Raw genomic sequence first — 18,316 nt, forward strand, 5'->3', positions numbered from 1 at the left:
CATATAGAGCGATAAAGTGGAATGTGTTACTGTGCTGCTTTGGTTGTATGATGGTGTTAGTGTAAATGATCAAAATGATGAATTTGAAATAACTGTACATATTGAAGTCAACGGGCAAACAAATGGAAACACTGTATTTGAAAGCCATAACTAGAAAAAATACACTTATATATATAGGTATCTTGTATGTCTACATTATGCTAACTTCTTTTTTTTTAAATAGATTTATTTATTTGTTTATTTTTGGCTGCGTTGGGTCTTTGTTGCTGCGCCCGGGCTTTCTCTAGTTGCGGCGAGCAGGGGCTACTCTTTGTTGTGGTGCACGGGCTTCTCATTGCGGTGGCTTCTCTTGTTGTGGAGCACAGGCTGTAGGCACGTGGGCTTCAGTAGTTTTGGCACACGGGCTCAGTAGTTGTTGCTCGCGGGCTCTAGAGCGCAGGCTCAGTAGTTGTGGTGCACGGGCTTAGTTGCTCCGTGGCATGTAGGATCTTCCCGGACCAGGGCTCGCACCTGTGTCCCCTGCATTAGCAGGAGGTTTCTTAACCACTGCACCACCAGGGAAGTCCCTATACTAACTTTTGAAGTAACATTCAGCTCTGGGCCTTATTTGGAACTCAGGAATTGCTGGTCTTTTTGTGATATAGTTTGATGTCTTAGTAGATAAGGCACATTTATTAATTTCAAAACATTGCTTAAATTAATGTTACTTTGTTTTCTAAATTCATTAGCTGTCTAAATTTTTTTTCACTTTAGAAACTAAAGCCCTAACTTAAATTATGAAATCCTTTTGTAGGGCATTATTTGAATATGTAAATATGTATCAAATTGTATAACTCATGTCAGATTGTATGACTCATCTGACTGAGTATAACACTTGGCTCGTGTTAGTAATTGTGATGTTTAACCTATTTGTCTAATCTCTTCTAGGCTGCGAAACGGGGGATTCTCTCATCTGGTCGTGGTAGAGGAATTCATTCAAGAGGTCGAGGGGCAGCTCACGGCCGAGGCAGGGGTCGAGGTCGAGGTCGAGGTGTGCCTGGTCATGCTGTGGTGGATCACCGTCCCAGGGCATTGGAGATTTCTGCATTTACAGAGAGTGATAGAGAAGATCTTCTTCCTCATTTTGCGGTACTTTCTTACTGTCCAACAAAACAAATACTGATAATCATTGTTGGGGATAATGGATATTAAAGGGAAAGTATGAAAATGAAATGAATAAGCCCATTAATCTCACCAAAGGTTTTGATTAATCTATAATAATCCTTTGTTAATTACTTAAAAAACAAGCTCTAGTGGTTTTTTGTTTAATCATTGTCTGGAAGAAATGTTACTATTCTTACACTTAGTAGGCCTTCAGCTTATGAAAGGAATGATTTAGACCTTATTGTTTCAGAGAGGGAAGTCCTATCGTTTAGTTTCATTTGATATTTACTTTTAGGAAAAATTTAGCATATTGCATGGGCCATCCATATTTTTAAAAATTAAGATGGAATTTTATTTGTTAATACTGTATTCTTGACCTAGCCAACCTAGAAATGACACAAGACACAATTTTGGAATACGATCTTGACACTGCCTTATTTGGTGCCAGGGTATAATTAAAGGGAGTCAGTCTAATTGCAATGGACTTCCTTCTATGAGGAAGGAGAATAAGATTCTAGTCCCTGCTAATCCATTATTTTACTTGGATTTCCTGGGATCTGTTGGGTTCATGTGCAGAATGGAGATCATATCTGCCTAAAGCCCTTTCAACTTAAATGTTATGATTCTTAGTGGTATCCCAAAGGTTAGTTACTAACCATTGGTCTTGCCTGCAGCATTAGAGTAATTGCTCTGGAGATAAAAAGTAAATAACCAGTTCTTTACCCTCAAGGATTTTACATATAATGGTTTAACACAAACCAGTTAAACTACAAATAATTTAAAATCAAGTTAAATTTATTAAAAACTATAAATACTTCAGTAACTTAGAGAAGTATTTTTCACACAGACATATGATGGTGAAAGAACAGTAGAGGAAAGTTTCAAGAGGTAGTAAAGCTGGAGCTTGGGTCTTGAGGGATAGGTAAGCTTATAGATAGGTACACAAATAATTTAACGTTTTGAATATTCAGATTTAAATATTTGACAGTTATATTCCAGACTGTTAACTGCAGTTACAAATGTAAAACTGTACTTTTTCAGGACATAGAGAGGTATTGAAAGAAATAGTATATGTTTAAGAAATAACTAAAATGATTACTATTTAAGGATGGTGAGTCTGGAAAGTCTGCTTTATGGCTTCAAAGGGAGAAAATAAGGAATCAGCTTTCTAGCTTGGAAATAACTGTAGCTCGATTCTTCCCTACTACACACCCTGTTTCTGCACCTTCCCAAGGGGAAGAAGATCCAGATAACTTAGGTGTACTACATATCGTTATACAGCTAATCAGGAAATTATCAGAGGATATGCTCAAATAATCCAGACAAACAAGGTGAGTTTAGGAATGTGTTTTGATGAGACTGAAATGGTTTTGGTTTTAGAAACAGTCAGAGCCTCTAAATGGATATTCTTGGATGTATTTGGCGATTCGAACTCTTCTCAAAGTTAGTAGTGGTAATGCACATTTAAAAAATTGCCAGTCTTTAAATAAGATAGCTTCTCTATCTCAACCCGTGATTTGAACATATGACAGGTATCAGAGAAAAAAAATCTACATTACTAAAGGATCATTGACGGTTACAAATTGTGATTAACAAAATGCTTTCTTTAATTTATCCATTGGAACCAGTAGCAGTAATAAACATTACAGCTAAAACTTACAGAGCACTTATTTTGTGGCAGGTATTTTTCTGAATGCTTTTTATATAACTCACCATATTATGAGTTATTTTGACAACTCTATGAGGTAGGTACCTTTATTCTTATTTTAGAGATCGGGAAAATGAAGCATGAAGAGATTAAGTAACTTGTTCAAGTTTACACAGCTAGTACTAACAGAGCTGGGATCTGACTGATTCTGTGGTCGTTTTCTTTACTATGCCCTACAGAATTTTTCTGTGTGGAGTGTGTGTATTTAATGAGATTGTGGTTATAATTTTATTTGGGGGTAAGAAATAAGGAGGTATTAGTAATGATATATAAAGGACTAAAGTTTTATGTGATAAAGGTGCTGTTTTCTGCTGTTTGCAGAAAAATCTTCCTACACAGGGAAAAATAAAATCCAGCACACCCAAAACAAGCATAATTTAATATGTTTAGCTTTTAAATGTCCTAAAAGAGTGTGGTCTAGAGGAGGGTAAAGTAAGAGTAAAAGCAGGGTCAATTAAAGTTTTGAATCGAAAACTTTTGAATGAAAAACTGGACTCTCATCCTGGTAATTAACTTAGTTACTTCGGAAAAATTACTTAAATTCTCTGAACCTCCCCCCCCATCTTTAAATTGGGAATGATACAAAAAACTGACACAATATTCTGAGGATTAAATATTCTGCTTTAGAAAGAATTTAACATACTCTGGAATTGGAATAATGAGTATAGAAGGAATGGCAATAAGGAAGCTCAATCTTTCACCATTGTTTCCCTATTTGAAGAATAGTTCAATCAAGTGTAAGTTACCCTGGTTCTAGAAAGTATAGAATTGTAAATAATATTGGAAAATAGGAACACCCTTTATCATACAATATTACGTCCTAAAATGAATTATTCATAATTTCTTTCTGCTAATCACCCTGAATTGTTATGCATTCTGGGTTATATTTATTGGTGTCTTAATATTTTAAAAACCATTAGGATTTTGGATGTTTCAAAATATTTATTTGGAGGAAATACTTTTTTTTAATTTAAAGCAATATGGTGAAATTGAAGATTGTCAGATTGATGACTCTTCACTTCATGCAGTAATTACATTCAAGACACGAGCAGAAGCTGAAGCAGTAAGTATTATAAATATTCTAATTTATTAAAATTCAGATTTAAATGTTCTATAAATATTGCCTCTAAGTTTTAATATAAATGAATTTTTTTTGACTTACTAAAGAACTACACTGTGACAGTAGATAGACCATAGGAAGTGGAATTCATGGCTACAAAGAATGTCCTAAAGCAGTTAGGCAGTTTTATATATAACATGAATATTTAGAATACATAGTTAATCACCAAGTTGAATGTCAAGTTGTACTCTCTTGAGACATCAGGAATTCTTCCATTCTCTTTCACAGGAGATAGGGCCACTCCACTTTCCATTATCCCTTTCTCAGCTGGCCCAGAACAAGTCTGCTTTGGCAGAATGAGTGGTGAGGGGTAAGATACAAGCGGAGATAGAATCCTGATGGCTGCTCTTCTTAACCATCCCTCATCTGCTACTTCCTAGTCCCAGTTGGCTGAACCCTACAGTGTCCGTAGCTCAGCATACCCACAACTAGGCCTCTACAACTTTTTGCCCAAGACAGGAATATATAGCGCTAGCTTTTAGGGTCCTTTTAGTATAGTTGTCTTAAAATGTGTATCTTGAATTATCTTTGTAAAGAATGACCAGAAGTATATGCAGCCTTGTCTTTCTTCTGGGTTTAAAAGATTTAAAAAAGGAAAATGAGTGCGAGGTGTAACGGGTTCATCGGAACATTTTTAGTATTCTTCAAGGTTGTAGAGAAATAGATGTACCATTTTGACCTTGGAAAAACGCGTTAAGCGTTCCAAACAGTTAACCTAAGGTGAATGAAAGAGTAGGATGGTTTTCAGAAGTTTTAAGATGATTGTGGTCTAAATAAGTTTTGAAAATCTTCTAAATTGATTTATTCTCTTTGTAGTGAATACTCCCTGCTGGTACATTGCTGGGAACTTACCTGGTAGGAGTTGCTCTTGGCACTTTGCAGCCTATAAAAAAGACTGTTGGTCTGATAAGTCTCAGAAAAGTGTTTAACTGGGCCCTAGAATAACATAGTTTCAGGGTTAGGCGGGTGGGTAGTGGATAGTTTTATAGAATAGGAATTCCTCATCCTAGAGTTTTATTAAGTTTTAAGAAATCTTCTATTTAAAGGTCTTTTGTGAAAATAAAAGGTAATTTATAATTGATGAGAGTTTAAAACTTTCTTATAAGCTTACATGTATATGTGTTATATTGAAAAAGTAGATTTTTGATCAAGTTTTCTCTGAGAGGTATTATTGAATATAAGTTAAGAATGAGCCTCCTTTAAATGACAGCTTCAGTGACAGTTTTCAGTGTAATGTTGGATACGTTGCTTGAGTACCATCTTTTTATGTTCTATTTACTTTCTAGGAAGTAGTCTTATTATAAAACAATGGTAATTGTTATGTTCAAATGGTTACAGTATTACCAAGTTTGTGAATTTAGTAACTACTTTAAAAATATATATTACTACTTGTCCCTGTTTACTTATGTGGCTGAGAAAAAAAAAACAAAAACGCTCCTGCCTCTTAAATAATTTTTGGATGTTTTGCTTTTGGTAAGTAGGACCTGTTGACATATATCTTCTTGGGTTTTGCTTTTTTCTATCTCAGATATAAATTCTAATATATATTTTTATACTATGTATATATCTTCCAAATGAATAGCAGTTATTTCAAAGACCTGGGATTAATGTATAAAGAAAGATTTTAACAGTGAATTATATGAAGGTTGAATAAGTGGAAGAATAACTTAGCTTAAGTTAGATCTGATGAGAGTTAGCTTTTCAGGGTAAATACCATTTTAGTTGGATTTACGTAACAGACTAAAAGGAACAACTACCATTGCTATGATAAACATTTGGAATTAGGTTATAGAAGTTGTTAAACATTTCCTTAAGCCAAAAAAATTTCTTAAAATTTTGTAACATTCTATTTTAGAAGAGGATAGAAAATTAAGTTGAAGCTAATCTTATACAAGCAGAATATAGGCTAAAATAGTGTTTTTCAAACTTCTGGATTTTAGGGAACAGTGAGGTTTAGGAATTTAAAAACTAGTGTGTTTGACATTAGGTTTCCAGTGTTTAATTTTGTCAAGGAAGAATGCTTAAAAAGTACAAAAAAAATTGTACCATCATTATATAAAATAAAGAAAAATTTAATACCAAATGTAGGTGGATATAAACTCAAGGTAAAGGATAGTCCTTCCCAAGAAAAGAAAATTGTAAACCTTTGCTAATGTTTATTTCCAAATATTTCATTGTTCATAATTTCTGAATCATTGTATTAGATGGCTGAATGTATGTCTATTTCCTTAAGTCAATAGATGCATAATATTTCAAAGGAAAGTACAGGAATAAGATAATCGACATTCAAATATGACTGAAAAGTAAGAAATTTTCCTCAGAAAAGAGATTGAAGTATTTTAAGGAGTAATAATATAAACAGAACCATTTTAGCTTTAGGTTAAGATGGCTAAGGTTTGATTCTGGTTAGTTAGAAGATGGATCCTACTGCTTTATTTTCTGTTTTCCAATTTGTCTGTCACCACCCCTAATGTACTAATTAAAGGTGCATAAGTACCCAAACAGGACAGAAAAAAGTAACCTCTTCCCATGACTGGTTAGAATGTTAGTATTCCTACTCTGAATTGTTCCTATACTTTTGTAAGAAGCCAGGATCCAGTTTTAGAATAGGAATAGTTAAGTTCCTGTTTTATAAGAATCAGTCCCAAAGATGAAACTCTACAGTCCCAAACTCAAAGAAGGTATATAGCTTTTTATATCACAAAGAAAGAGAATCTTGTTCTACTGGTGCGTTTTTGACACCCATGCCTCAATTCCCAGTAGTTGTGTGGATTCACTGACTCAGAACTTGTAAGGTATACTTAGAACAGTGCCTGGAACATAGTAAACCCTCTTAATGTTAGCTATTTTTAATATTTGTGTGTGTGTGTATGTTTAAGAATGAGAATTGATTGGTAAATCAGTGAAACTGAATACAAACAAGATAGAGTGATTTCAAAACTCTCATTCTTTAGACCTGAAGATAGAAGCACAAAATTGGATTCATAGAGGATAGTGCAGCATGAAGAGTAGAAGTTGATGGGGCTGACTGAGTAAATAGTAAATTTATAGCAAGAAGTAAATGTATAAGTGGATTCATTCAAGAGAAATCACATCATGTATCTCACAGTCTTTGTGTGTGTGTTCTTGCTGATTTACTCAATAGTTATTAAGTGTTGCTATGTGATGGGCACTGTGCTATGAGAATTAGTAAATCTAAGTCTGAAGCTTGTGAGACAGTGGCCATGTAGTCTTTCCCTATAAATTCTAAAAATCAGAATTTACATGTTTTTGTGGTCCTTTAATGTAACTTCTGCCTAAACATTGTATACTGTGGTTATTACAAACATTAATAAGCTTGGTTTTAACCTTCTTTTATAGATAGCTTTATCGATATGGTTACTAAAAAAAAGTTAGGTACACTAGGCTTGCAGCTTTAGCTCTTCTGGCCTTAGGTCAGATTTCCCCACATTGTTTTTACAGAACACTGGTTCTATAGGAGCTCCTCTAGCAAAGGATTCTCTTGTCAGTAAATTTGTGAAGAGCTGCATTTTGTATATTCAATTTAGAATTATAATCTCAATGACTTGAAAAGGCAAACACACCTGTTTAATTTTGCTTAATCCAGCCTTTTCCAGATGTTAATTGTTTCCAGAATCATTTTCCATGTAAGATATGGAACCTACCTCATAACTACTTTTCATACTTTTTTTTCTTCCTTCATTTGTCAGGTCTTCAAAGCCTTTTTTAAAATTTTTTCTTCTGTCACTGGGTGTGCCTGCCTTCCTTACGTCCTAATATGGTGCAAACTTTGAATGACTATGCAAGACTAAATAGGCAAATGTCTAAAGCAAGCCTATGAATAAAATGCTTCAGCTTTTAAACATACTTTTTATTTACACTTCAAAGCATAGAAATGAGAGAAAATTGTAAAATGAACTTCTACACACTCATCATCAAGCTTTAGCAATTATCTACTTATGGCCAATCTTATTTTGTCTGTATTCCACCCACTAACAACCCTCTGCCTCCTTATTTTGGAACCATTCCCAGTCATCATATCATTTCAGCTGTAAACCTTTCAGTGTTTATACTGAACCTGTTCTCTCGATATTAGAGCCTTAAAAAAATAAAACAATACTATTATCGTACCTAAAAATGATTAATATTTCTTAAGTATTACCAAATACCAGCGTTTACATTTCTCTGGTTTGCTTATAAATATTTTACTTACTTCCTTTAAGGATTCAGAATAAGATTCATATTTTGATTTAACTTGATTGGTATTGTGGAATTATAAATTCATAGATTTAAACATTTCATGGGCATTGATCCATTGTCCTCAGTTATTGATGTCCCATCTTTGGCTAGTGGCTAGTATATAGGTTTGTTCCTGAGTTCTTTTGACAGGACTCTAGTGGGTTATGATACTTTCTCTGCTTTCTGGTATGAAAAGGTGTTCTAGGTTCATCTTACAAATTTTCTCTTCCAGACTAGGAACTGGCCATTTCTCTAAGGAGCTCTGATTCTTTTTACTGGGAAAGGTATTTAAAGACCACAATCTGAGTACTAGGGATGCTCATTACTACTGAGTTTGTTACTATAACTAATCTTTTTCAGTGGTAAGAGCTGGGAGTGGGGAAAAAAATGCATATCTTCATATAGACACGTGTACATATACATACATATCCTACTGATATTTCCCATTTAATTCTGTACTATATGGTTTTTATACACACACGTATACAGGTATACCTTGTTTTATTGTGCTTTGCTTTACTGCAATTTGCAGATATTGTTTGTTTGTTTTAACAAATTGAAGATTTGTGGCAGCCCTGCATTATGCAAGTCTGTCAGCGCCATTTTTCCAATAGCATTTGCTCACTGTATGTATCACATTTTGGTAATTTTTGCAGTATTCCAAACTTGCTTCTTCATTATATTTGTTCTGGTGATCTGTGGTTATTTAGGGGCACCATCAAACCATGCCCATGTAAGACAGCAAATTTAATCAATAAATGTGTGTTCTGACTGCTCCCACTGACCAGTCATTCCCCATCTCTCTCCCTCTCCTCAGGCCTCCTTATTCCCTGAGACAAAACAACATTGAAATGAGGCCAGTTGATAACCCTGCAGTGGCCTCTAAGCGTTCAAGTGAAAGGAAGAGTCACACATCTCTCACTTTAAATCAAAAGCTAGAAATGATTAAGCTTAGTGAGGAAGGCATGTCAAAAGTCAAGATAGGATGAAAGCTAGGCCTCTTGCACCAGTTATTCAAGTTGTGAAAGCAAAGGAAAAGTTCTTGCAGGAAATTGAAAGTGCTACTCCAGTGAACACATGAATGATAAGAATATGAAATAGCCTTATTGCTGATATGGAGAAAATTTTAGTGGTCTGGATAGAATATCAAACCAACCACAACATCCCCTTAAGCCAAAGTCTAATCCAGAGCAGAGCCTTAACTCTCTTCAATTTTGTGAAGGCTGAGAGAGATGAGGAAGCTTCAGAGGAAAAGTTTGAAGCTAGCAGAGGTTGGTTCATGAGGTTTAAGGAAAGAAGCTGTCACCATAATATAAAAATGGAAGTGCCGATATAGAAGCTGCAGTGCGTTATCCAGAAGATCTTGCTAAGATAATGAAGGTGGCTACTGTAAACAACAGATTTTCAGTGTAGATGAAACAGCCTTATATTGGAAGAAGGTGCCATCTAGGACATTCATAGCTAGAGAGGAGAAGTCAATGCCTGGTTTCAAAGCTTCAAAGGTCAGGCTGACTCTCTTGTGAGGAGCTAATGTAGCAGATGACTTGAAGTTGAAACCAGAGCTCATTTAGCATTCTGAAAATCCTAGGACCCTTAGATTTATGCTAAATCTACTCTGCCTGTGCTCTGTAAACGGAACAACAGAGCCTGGATGATAGCATCCAGTAAATAATTTTAAAATTAAAACTTTAGAGAGTTGTAGATTCACCTTACAAATTTGAAGTATGTGCTAAATATAGAGATTTACAAAATTAGGTCATAAGAAATTTTTAATAAATTAAATAAATTTATGTATGTATGGCTGTGTTGGGTCTTTGTTTCTGTACGCGGGCTTTCTCTAGTTGCGGCGAGCAGGGGCTACTCTTTGTTGTGGTGCACAGGCTTATCATTATGGTGGCTTCCCTTGTTGCAGAGCATGGCTCTAGGTGCGCAGGCTTCAGTAGCTGTGGCTCGTGGGCTCTAGAGCACAGGCTCAGTAGTTGTGGCGCATGGGGTTCGTTGCTCCGCGGCATGTCGGTTCTTCCCGGACCAGGGCTCGAACCCGTGTCCCCTGCATTGTCAGGCGGATTCTTAACCACTGCACCACCAGGGAAGTTCCCATAAGAAATTTTTGAAGAACTTACTATAAAAAAACATCACTTAACATTTTTTGCCTTTTTTAGCTGGATGAAAACATGAGTTTTATGAGTAGCCATTTTGCATGAGACAATTGGAATTCCTTACAGGAATATATTTTTATGTAATAGTTATAGCTTCAAAAAGATTACAGTTTGTTTCTGGCCTTAAATATTATATATAAGTACTTAAAAATTTTTAGTTCTATGACATGATGGGGTCATGGACTAAAAACTCCTGAGCTGCATTTTAATAGGCATGAAATATTTTAAATTTATCATAAATTTATATGTGCAGGTTTAAAATTTATACCTGGGGACTTTAATATCACACAATTCATAGTCAGATGTCATTGAACATGTAATTGTTCTACATATCACATTATGCTGTACTTTGAGATTGTGCTATAAATCTTTTGTGACTATGAGTTATTTTGGTATGTTGCTAACATTGATTTATGTTAGTTCACATTACTTTAATTTGAAAGCATTCTTTCTAAACCAGCCATTTAATGTAACAAGTACTTAGACTTGACTGTTTACTCAGTTTTACCATATGCAGGTCTGAAAGCTTTGTAGGGAAGTGCTTTAGTTTTCAATAGAAAAGTTCAGGGTTTTTGTTTGTTTGTTTTTTTCTTCTTCATTGAGATATTTATATTTTGTAATAGTGATACGTCAGACATTTTATGGTATTTTTTGATTTTTTTGATGTAATTTAAAAATAAATACACATGCAAAATTATTCTTATATTTGTTAAAGGTTTCTAGTTTATAGTTATTATATGAGCCATTTGTGAATTAACAAGAATTAAGATCTACAGCCAGAATCTTGAAGTGCTTTGAGATTGTTGCCTTAAGTAGCAGTTATCCTTTTACTGTAGACATGGAGACATAGTTCTTCTAGTCAGATATTGGCCAGTAGTGAAATAGCTCTACTCGATTATGAGAAATTGTTCCTGTTTTCTTTTTATAAAGGAATTTACAATCACTAGGCTGATTTTAGAAGTAAATAACAGTATAAAGTACATTATAAATTGCAATAATAAATAATAAATAAAGAAGTAAACCACAAAGCAAAAATACACAACTGTCTTTCACTTGTGTTTAGCTAATTTAGTTTAAATATTAGGTACTATAACATTTCATTTTTTTCTTCACAAATTATTAATATTCTATATTCCAATGTTCTTAATTGTTTTAGGCTGCAGTTCATGGAGCTCGTTTCAAAGGGCAGGATCTAAAACTGGCTTGGAATAAACCAATAACTAATATTTCAGCTGTTGAAACAGAAGAAGTTGAACCTGATGAAGAGGAAGTATGTTTTTTTTCCACTTGTTTTTACCCTTAAATGTTTACGTTTTTATATAAAATGTGATTTTATGGCTGTGATTTTAACATAAAACTTTTATTCCTGAGCCATCTTCCAGGCAGGGGATATCAGATAAATGCAGACAACTTTAAGTTTTATGTATTAATGAGAACTGTGGATTGCTAATCCAAAAAGAATATATGAAAATCATATATATACTCAGTTTTCATTTACTCTTAGAAAACATTAATTATTCATTAGATTTTTATCCACAGGAAATCTTGTGATATTTTAAGTTTTAGAGTATATACTCTATTCAGTTGCTTTATTAACATTTCAGGTTTCATTTTAATTCATACCATTTTAGTTCATTAGAATGAATGCCTGCTATATGGTAGATACTGTGATAGGCACAAAAATGAATAAGACACGGTCCCTGTTATCAAGGAGCTTATAATATGGAAGAGGGGGTGGTGACAGACACATAAGAAACTAATTATAATAAAAGGCAGACTGATATGGTAAATAAAGATTTGAACAATATGCTGTGGGAACCCAGAGGAAGGAGTGATTGTTTCTTTCCAGAAGAATCTTGAAGGAGGTGGTGGCAGTGGAGCTGAACCCTGAGTGATAAAAAAACTTTTCATAACCAAGAGCTGGGACTGGGAGTATAGTTGAGAGAGGCATTTTAAATGGCAGAAGTATAGGTGTGGAAGAGTATATTTTTTCTTGGGTAACAGCAGGTAGTCTGATGGCTGAGAGGTGAGAGCATGAAGAACAGTGAAGTGGAGAGCCCTTTGAAACCAAAAACCTAAAGATAAGCAACTCTGTTTTGTTTAATCATGAAATAAGCTGTAGGAAAAAGTTGAGGAAGTTAAGGAATGAAAGGTAAGGTGGGGAAACTAAATGGTTCCATGTTTTACATTGGTTAGATTTTCATAATGGCACTTCATTTTGTTTGAAGAGCATTCAAGGCTGTTATACATATCCATAGTCAAATGCAAGAATAAAATGTGTATTTTGAAACTCATATACATGATTTGTCATTTTATATTTTAGATTATACCTTTGTCCTTCCATGAGTTTGAATTGAATGGGGAGAAAAGCAGGAGAGCTCCTGGTATTAGGTATTTTGAAAAGTTTGAAAAGTAGACTGAGAAGCTTTTATGAAGGGAATGGGGAAAAGAAAAGAATGCTATAAAAGAAAATGTTTGTTACATATAGCAGAAAAGAAATATAAATATTGATAAACTTTATTCAAGTTGTTGGTTGATTTAGTGTCAGAGAAGACTTATTGATGTTTTCTTTAAAACAAAAAAAAGGTGTGGAGCAATGTTTTGTAGGTATAGAAGATGGCATAATTTGATAAAGAGAGGCAGGAGAAACGGCATGTACAAAGGCTTACTTTGATTTTTTTTTAGTGTCTATTTGATGCAAGCAATAGAATAGATAGTATTGAGAAACCATTGAGTAAAGATTGCTTTTCTTTGTTTCTTGAATGTTCTAGCTATAGAAATACCTTTTGTATTCAACTCTGTTGAGAGTAATCAGTGTTTAAAAGTGTCACCTTTTTTCTTTTCTTTTTTTTTTTTTTGGGTAAATTCCTAAATGCATTTTAACCTAAAGTTTCAGGAAGAGTCTTTGGTGGATGACTCATTACTTCAAGATGATGATGAAGAAGAAGAGGACAATGAATCTCGCTCTTGGAGAAGATGATTTGACTGATCATTGATCTGCATATGATAGAACTCTACCTGTGTTTCATTAGTATTATCTAATGTACTTTTACATATTTGTAAAAACAATTTTTGGTAAAATGTGATGAAGATGGATTTCACAAATAGACAAAAGAGAAGAAAACTACCTTCTGAATCCTGTATTTTGAAAGATTGATGTTTGAGTTTTATTTCAGTAAACAATTGGTAAAGACATCACACTAGAAACATATGCAATGTTTTTATTACATACTTCTACTGAACATTACAGGATTCTTTGGGTTCTTTGTAATTTAATGAATAGGTCTGAAGACTTAATGACCAATACTTGTTATAACTTAGAGGATTTTGTTTTACTCCAAATAAGGAATGCATTTGCATTTAAGATCTTAATGAATGTTTTCAAAAATGAGTAGGTAACATAGTACTCTAACTAAAGTCTCCAAGTTATGTATTCATAATATTACATAGTAGTATGCTTAGGCTTTACTATGTATTAGCCTTTTGTTGGACTTGTGTATGTATTTTACAATATGGGTTTTAATGATAACGGTGTATGACTGCTTTGCATTTGAGTCCTTATGCATTCAGATGTTAAAAATAAAGTGGAATGGTCTCTTGAAAAGAAAAGAAAAGAAAAAAGCAATGACAAAAAAAAAAGACAATGTTCCTTGATTTAAAAAAAGAAAAAAAAAAAAGAAAAAAAAGTTAAAATAAATAGACCATTCCAGATGGTGATCTACCCTTCCCCCCAATTATCACAAAAGGAGCTATAATCACTAACTTATTCTTAATAATAATAATAATGGTTACCAGTACCTTTACAATAATGTTCAATCCATTGTTTAAAATTTATACCACTTCAGTTTGGTTTGATCCTATAAACTTTCAACAGATGTCTTAAATTAAAAGCAGGCTGATTAGTTTGGAACCAGACTTCAAGTAGAGCTAACATTTGGTGAATAAGAAAACATCACATTACATTTTGGATGTATGAAAGAAAACTTGACCATTTGAAGATGTATGAATAAAGAAATGTACTATAGATACTACTTTAGGAAAACACTGTTTGGTAAGTGTTCCAGTCTGATATTTTAAGTGTGCATTTCCTATACTTGTATAAAAAATCATTGACATTTGCAACAATATTGTGATTTTTAAGTGGCTTTCTCTGACAAGTGAACATGATCATTGAAAGTTGATACAGCAGTTTCCAGGAAATAAATGCATTCTTTGTAGAATGGAGGGTGGAAGATTACATATTTATCTTTTACAGTTTATCCTTTTGGTTGCAAGTGTTTCTACCCCTCCTGAGAATATAGTGATTATATTAAAAGTCACATAAAAAAAAATTACTTTCTTCCCATACTGGGGTCCTCACAATCACAGACTGTAATTTCACCACCATGGTCTTTTGCCAGTGGATAGCTAGTGGATGCTATTCCTCTTTTCCTTTTCTTCCCACACTTAGGGTTAAAGTTGTATATATATTCTTGATGGTATTATATTTCATAGGAATGTTTTGGCTTGCAGTTGATGCACATGTTTATATTTAAAATTTCACTATCAGATTTCTTTTGTCAAAATAGTGACTTTACTTGAAACTTCTTTACTCTACTTAGAGCTGTGATATATTTTGATGTAGTCTCTTGTATGTTGACTATGTGCTATTCTGATTCATTAGGTAAGTTTGTTTTCTTTTCTTTTTAGTAGTCGTGAAAGATGCCAAATTGGCAGAGGCTCACGTTTCTTCTCTTTACACCAAACAGGTATTATAAAGAAAGAAAATCTTGCAAAGGCCAGTTAAATCTCCATGCTGATTTTTGGCTTTATAATATGATTAGTAAATTTTAGCATGATGTTTTGCAATTATTGTAAAATTCCCTTATAATGTAACTGAAATCACATACTATTTACTTAAACCCATAAATAGCTAATCACTTTCCCTAATCTTAAATTCTGTAGTAACCTAAAATTAAAAGGTTTTACACCATGTTGCTTTGAATGAATCAGAAGACAAGTATGTTTTGATAGGGTCCTGCAGTATGGGGATTAAATATTAGCAACAATCATTAGGTCCATAATTATATTTTTATTATCATTAATATGATTTTAATTATAAATATTACATAGTATGAAATTGCTATTGGATTTTTTTCAGATTAATGCATATGTTTATAAATACTAGTACTCTACATGTACTTTCATGTGTTCTCATTTAAAACTTAAAATATCCCTTTGAAGTAGTTGTTAATTCCCATTTTACAGATAAGGAAACTTAGGCTAATAGAGATGAAATGACTTGCCCAAAGTGACAGCTAGTAAGTAGAAGGACTAAATTTGAATTGCAGGCATTCTGATTTCAGTGCCAACTTTTTTTTAAACCTCTACATTGCTACCTCCTTCCTAATTATTGATTGGGCATGAGATTGTGTTCACAATAAATGTGGTAGTTGTTACACAAAATTAGTAGACTTCTTGGTCATTAGCCAGTTCATACCTTAACCATCCCTTTTAACACAGCACTTTGTTCATATCTCTGTTACAGTACTTATGTTGTAATATAATTTATCTGGTTTATATGTCTGTCTTCCCCACTAGATTACAAGCTCCTCTAGGAAGGGGACCATGTCTTATTCATCTTTTTATCTCTAGTTATTATCATAAAGCCTGGCTCATAGTGGGCATTCAGTTGTTTGTTGGATGAATTAATGGATGAATGCATATTTAAATCTCCAACAATGGAGTGACAATTACCTCCCTTGTTAATTCTTATCAATTTTCTAAAAATCTCTCTTGAAGGTCTTCTCAGTCATTGGGACCGTCTTAGTAAACAATTGATACTGTTAAGTATTGCACCAGTGGGGGTTACAAATACTGATGGAGGAATATACAAGTAGTCTTAGTGGAATTTCCATAACAATTAGTAGGCTATTAAAATTTTGGAGTTTTAAATGTTGTCCATTCAGGAGTAAAATCGCCTTTTGGTTTCTATCAGTGTGTAAGAATAGAAATGTCAAGAGCCACTAATCTAGTCCATCCCGGTTAATTTTTTATATCCAAAGATGAGCTAGTGTAGAGTACTGGACAAGGGTTAAGAGATTTAGCTTTTGGTCCCTAGCTCTGTGATTTGACTCTCTGGCCTTAGACAAGTCTCTTAACTTATCCAGGGTTGTTTCCTTGTCTGTAAAATGAAAGGGGTTGGACTAGATGATCTCTGAGGTCCGTTCCACGTCTTTAGTTTCCCTGGTAGTATATTAGTGTTTGATCTAAAACAATTTAACATATCTATATCAATTCTCCCTACCTGTTGTTGCTGTTGCTGTTTCTATCATCTTATCAGTGGAAACAACTTAGATTTGGTTATGATAATTCATACAGTGTGTCTTGGTACAGTTTTGTATATAGTGTTCCCAAATGTTTGCCTTTGCTACCCAAATTCCTTTTAACCTGGGAAGTGTAGATTAACTTCTGTATTCACACTTTTTCTTCTTGCTTGTAACTTTCCTTTCACTTCCAAACTTAAAGTTTAAAACTCTTTCTTATTACAGTATGCTACCTAAAACTTGATACACGCTTTTAAATTTTGCAGTTCTAACAAGTTCTTTGCTGTAGTATAGATCTGGGCTGAGGTGGGAGTGAAAAAGGGATTGAGACGTAGGTAGCTACTTTTTCCAGGAAAAAATTGAAGGAAATTATGTATCATTGGTTTAAAAGATTGATTAGGATTACCTCAAGGGATGGTTGAGTTGTCATTTTACGTACTTCACTCAATATTTTATGTCTCTACGTAAGCAGTGTTGCTTTAACTGTTATTGGATAATTGTAACATTTAAAAATTAATTTTAGTATTTAACCAGTGCTCAAGCATTTAATGAAATCATGTTGCATGAATGAGAGAGTATTCCATAGCTCTTGTTTTATTTTGTAATATAATCAAATGTATCAAACAGTAGTTTACTATAAAGATAAGACTTCACTGTTTTAGCTGATTGCCTGTAGAAAGTATGGCTGAGCTTAATTGAAGGAAATTTCTTGTTACTAGAACTGTTTTATGGGGACTGTATTTTCAGTCTTACTTGGAACACTAATCACTGGCTCTAAGGGTTACAAAAAGAAGGCAAACAGTTGCTTGTTTGGTATGTTGAAATATCAATGGCTATTGTAGAATATTATACAAACTTTATCAGTCTATATTTTCTTTCTTTTTTCCCCTTACCTATAGTGTGAACTAATTATAGAAAATCAGTTTTAGTCCTTCCAGAATTTATGTAAATATTTGTAAGATTTTCTTTTTTCTTCCCTTACAAGAAGTCTTTTAGCCTTTTAAAACAAAAATGTCCTGCATAAAATTCTGGCTTATTAGGTTAGTTCACCTTTTGGTCTTTTGCAGGGCTTTTCTCATTCTTCCAAAACCATATAATTAAAGCAGAAATGTAATCTAGGAATAAATTGTTAGCATACAGTATCTGTAAGGCAGAAAGAAAATTTCCTTTTCCCAGATCTCAGGAACTACCTTGTTCTTGTTAACTTCTTGAACTGGCTAGTTGCTCCGAGGTATGTATACAGCATACAGGCTTTTAGAGAAGAGTAGATTTTTTCTCTCTGATCATTGTATACCTATCAGATGACAGCAGATTATCTTCCAAAATAGCTATCTAAAAGACCTAAGAAAGGAAGAAACCTTGGTGAACATGACTGACATACTCAGTAATTTCTAATGAAAACTTGTTCAAAGAAAAATTTCATACTTGTTCAGTAGAAAAATTCCTAATTTGGTTAATAACTTTCTTACAGTTTATCAGTATTATGTACTCATTACTTAGTATAATTAAAAGCATTTTTATTTTACTTTTTTGTATCAATTTATTATATTTGCTTCTTCCTCATCCCTCCCTCCCTGTCACTTTACTTCATCCATCCTCTCATCTTCCCAATCATCCAAGTTAGTCTTCCTTTGTATACGAA

General features: G+C 33.6%; 1 protein-coding gene across 13 annotated transcripts in view; it reads left to right on the forward strand.

Annotated features, from left to right (window-relative positions):
- Positions 1 to 18,316, forward strand: part of RBM26 (RNA binding motif protein 26) — an 84,919-nt gene that overhangs the window by 62,835 nt on the left and 3,768 nt on the right. For 6 of the 13 annotated variants that reach the window (XM_067713086.1, XM_067713091.1, XM_067713092.1 and 3 more), the window contains 4 exons: positions 928 to 1,128; positions 3,828 to 3,914; positions 11,526 to 11,639; positions 13,260 to 14,066. In XM_067713086.1, the coding sequence (XP_067569187.1) occupies positions 928 to 1,128; positions 3,828 to 3,914; positions 11,526 to 11,639; positions 13,260 to 13,349 (492 nt within the window). In that variant the 3' untranslated portion in view covers positions 13,350 to 14,066. Of the gene's footprint in view, positions 1 to 927; positions 1,129 to 3,827; positions 3,915 to 11,525; positions 11,640 to 12,692; positions 12,761 to 13,259; positions 14,067 to 18,316 lie in introns of those variants that run through there. The other 7 variants (XM_067713081.1, XM_067713085.1, XM_067713082.1 and 4 more) reach the window with 2 other exon arrangements.

Source organism: Pseudorca crassidens, chromosome 18, assembly GCF_039906515.1.
Source record: "Pseudorca crassidens isolate mPseCra1 chromosome 18, mPseCra1.hap1, whole genome shotgun sequence".
NCBI classification, from domain to species: domain Eukaryota; kingdom Metazoa; phylum Chordata; class Mammalia; order Artiodactyla; family Delphinidae; genus Pseudorca; species Pseudorca crassidens.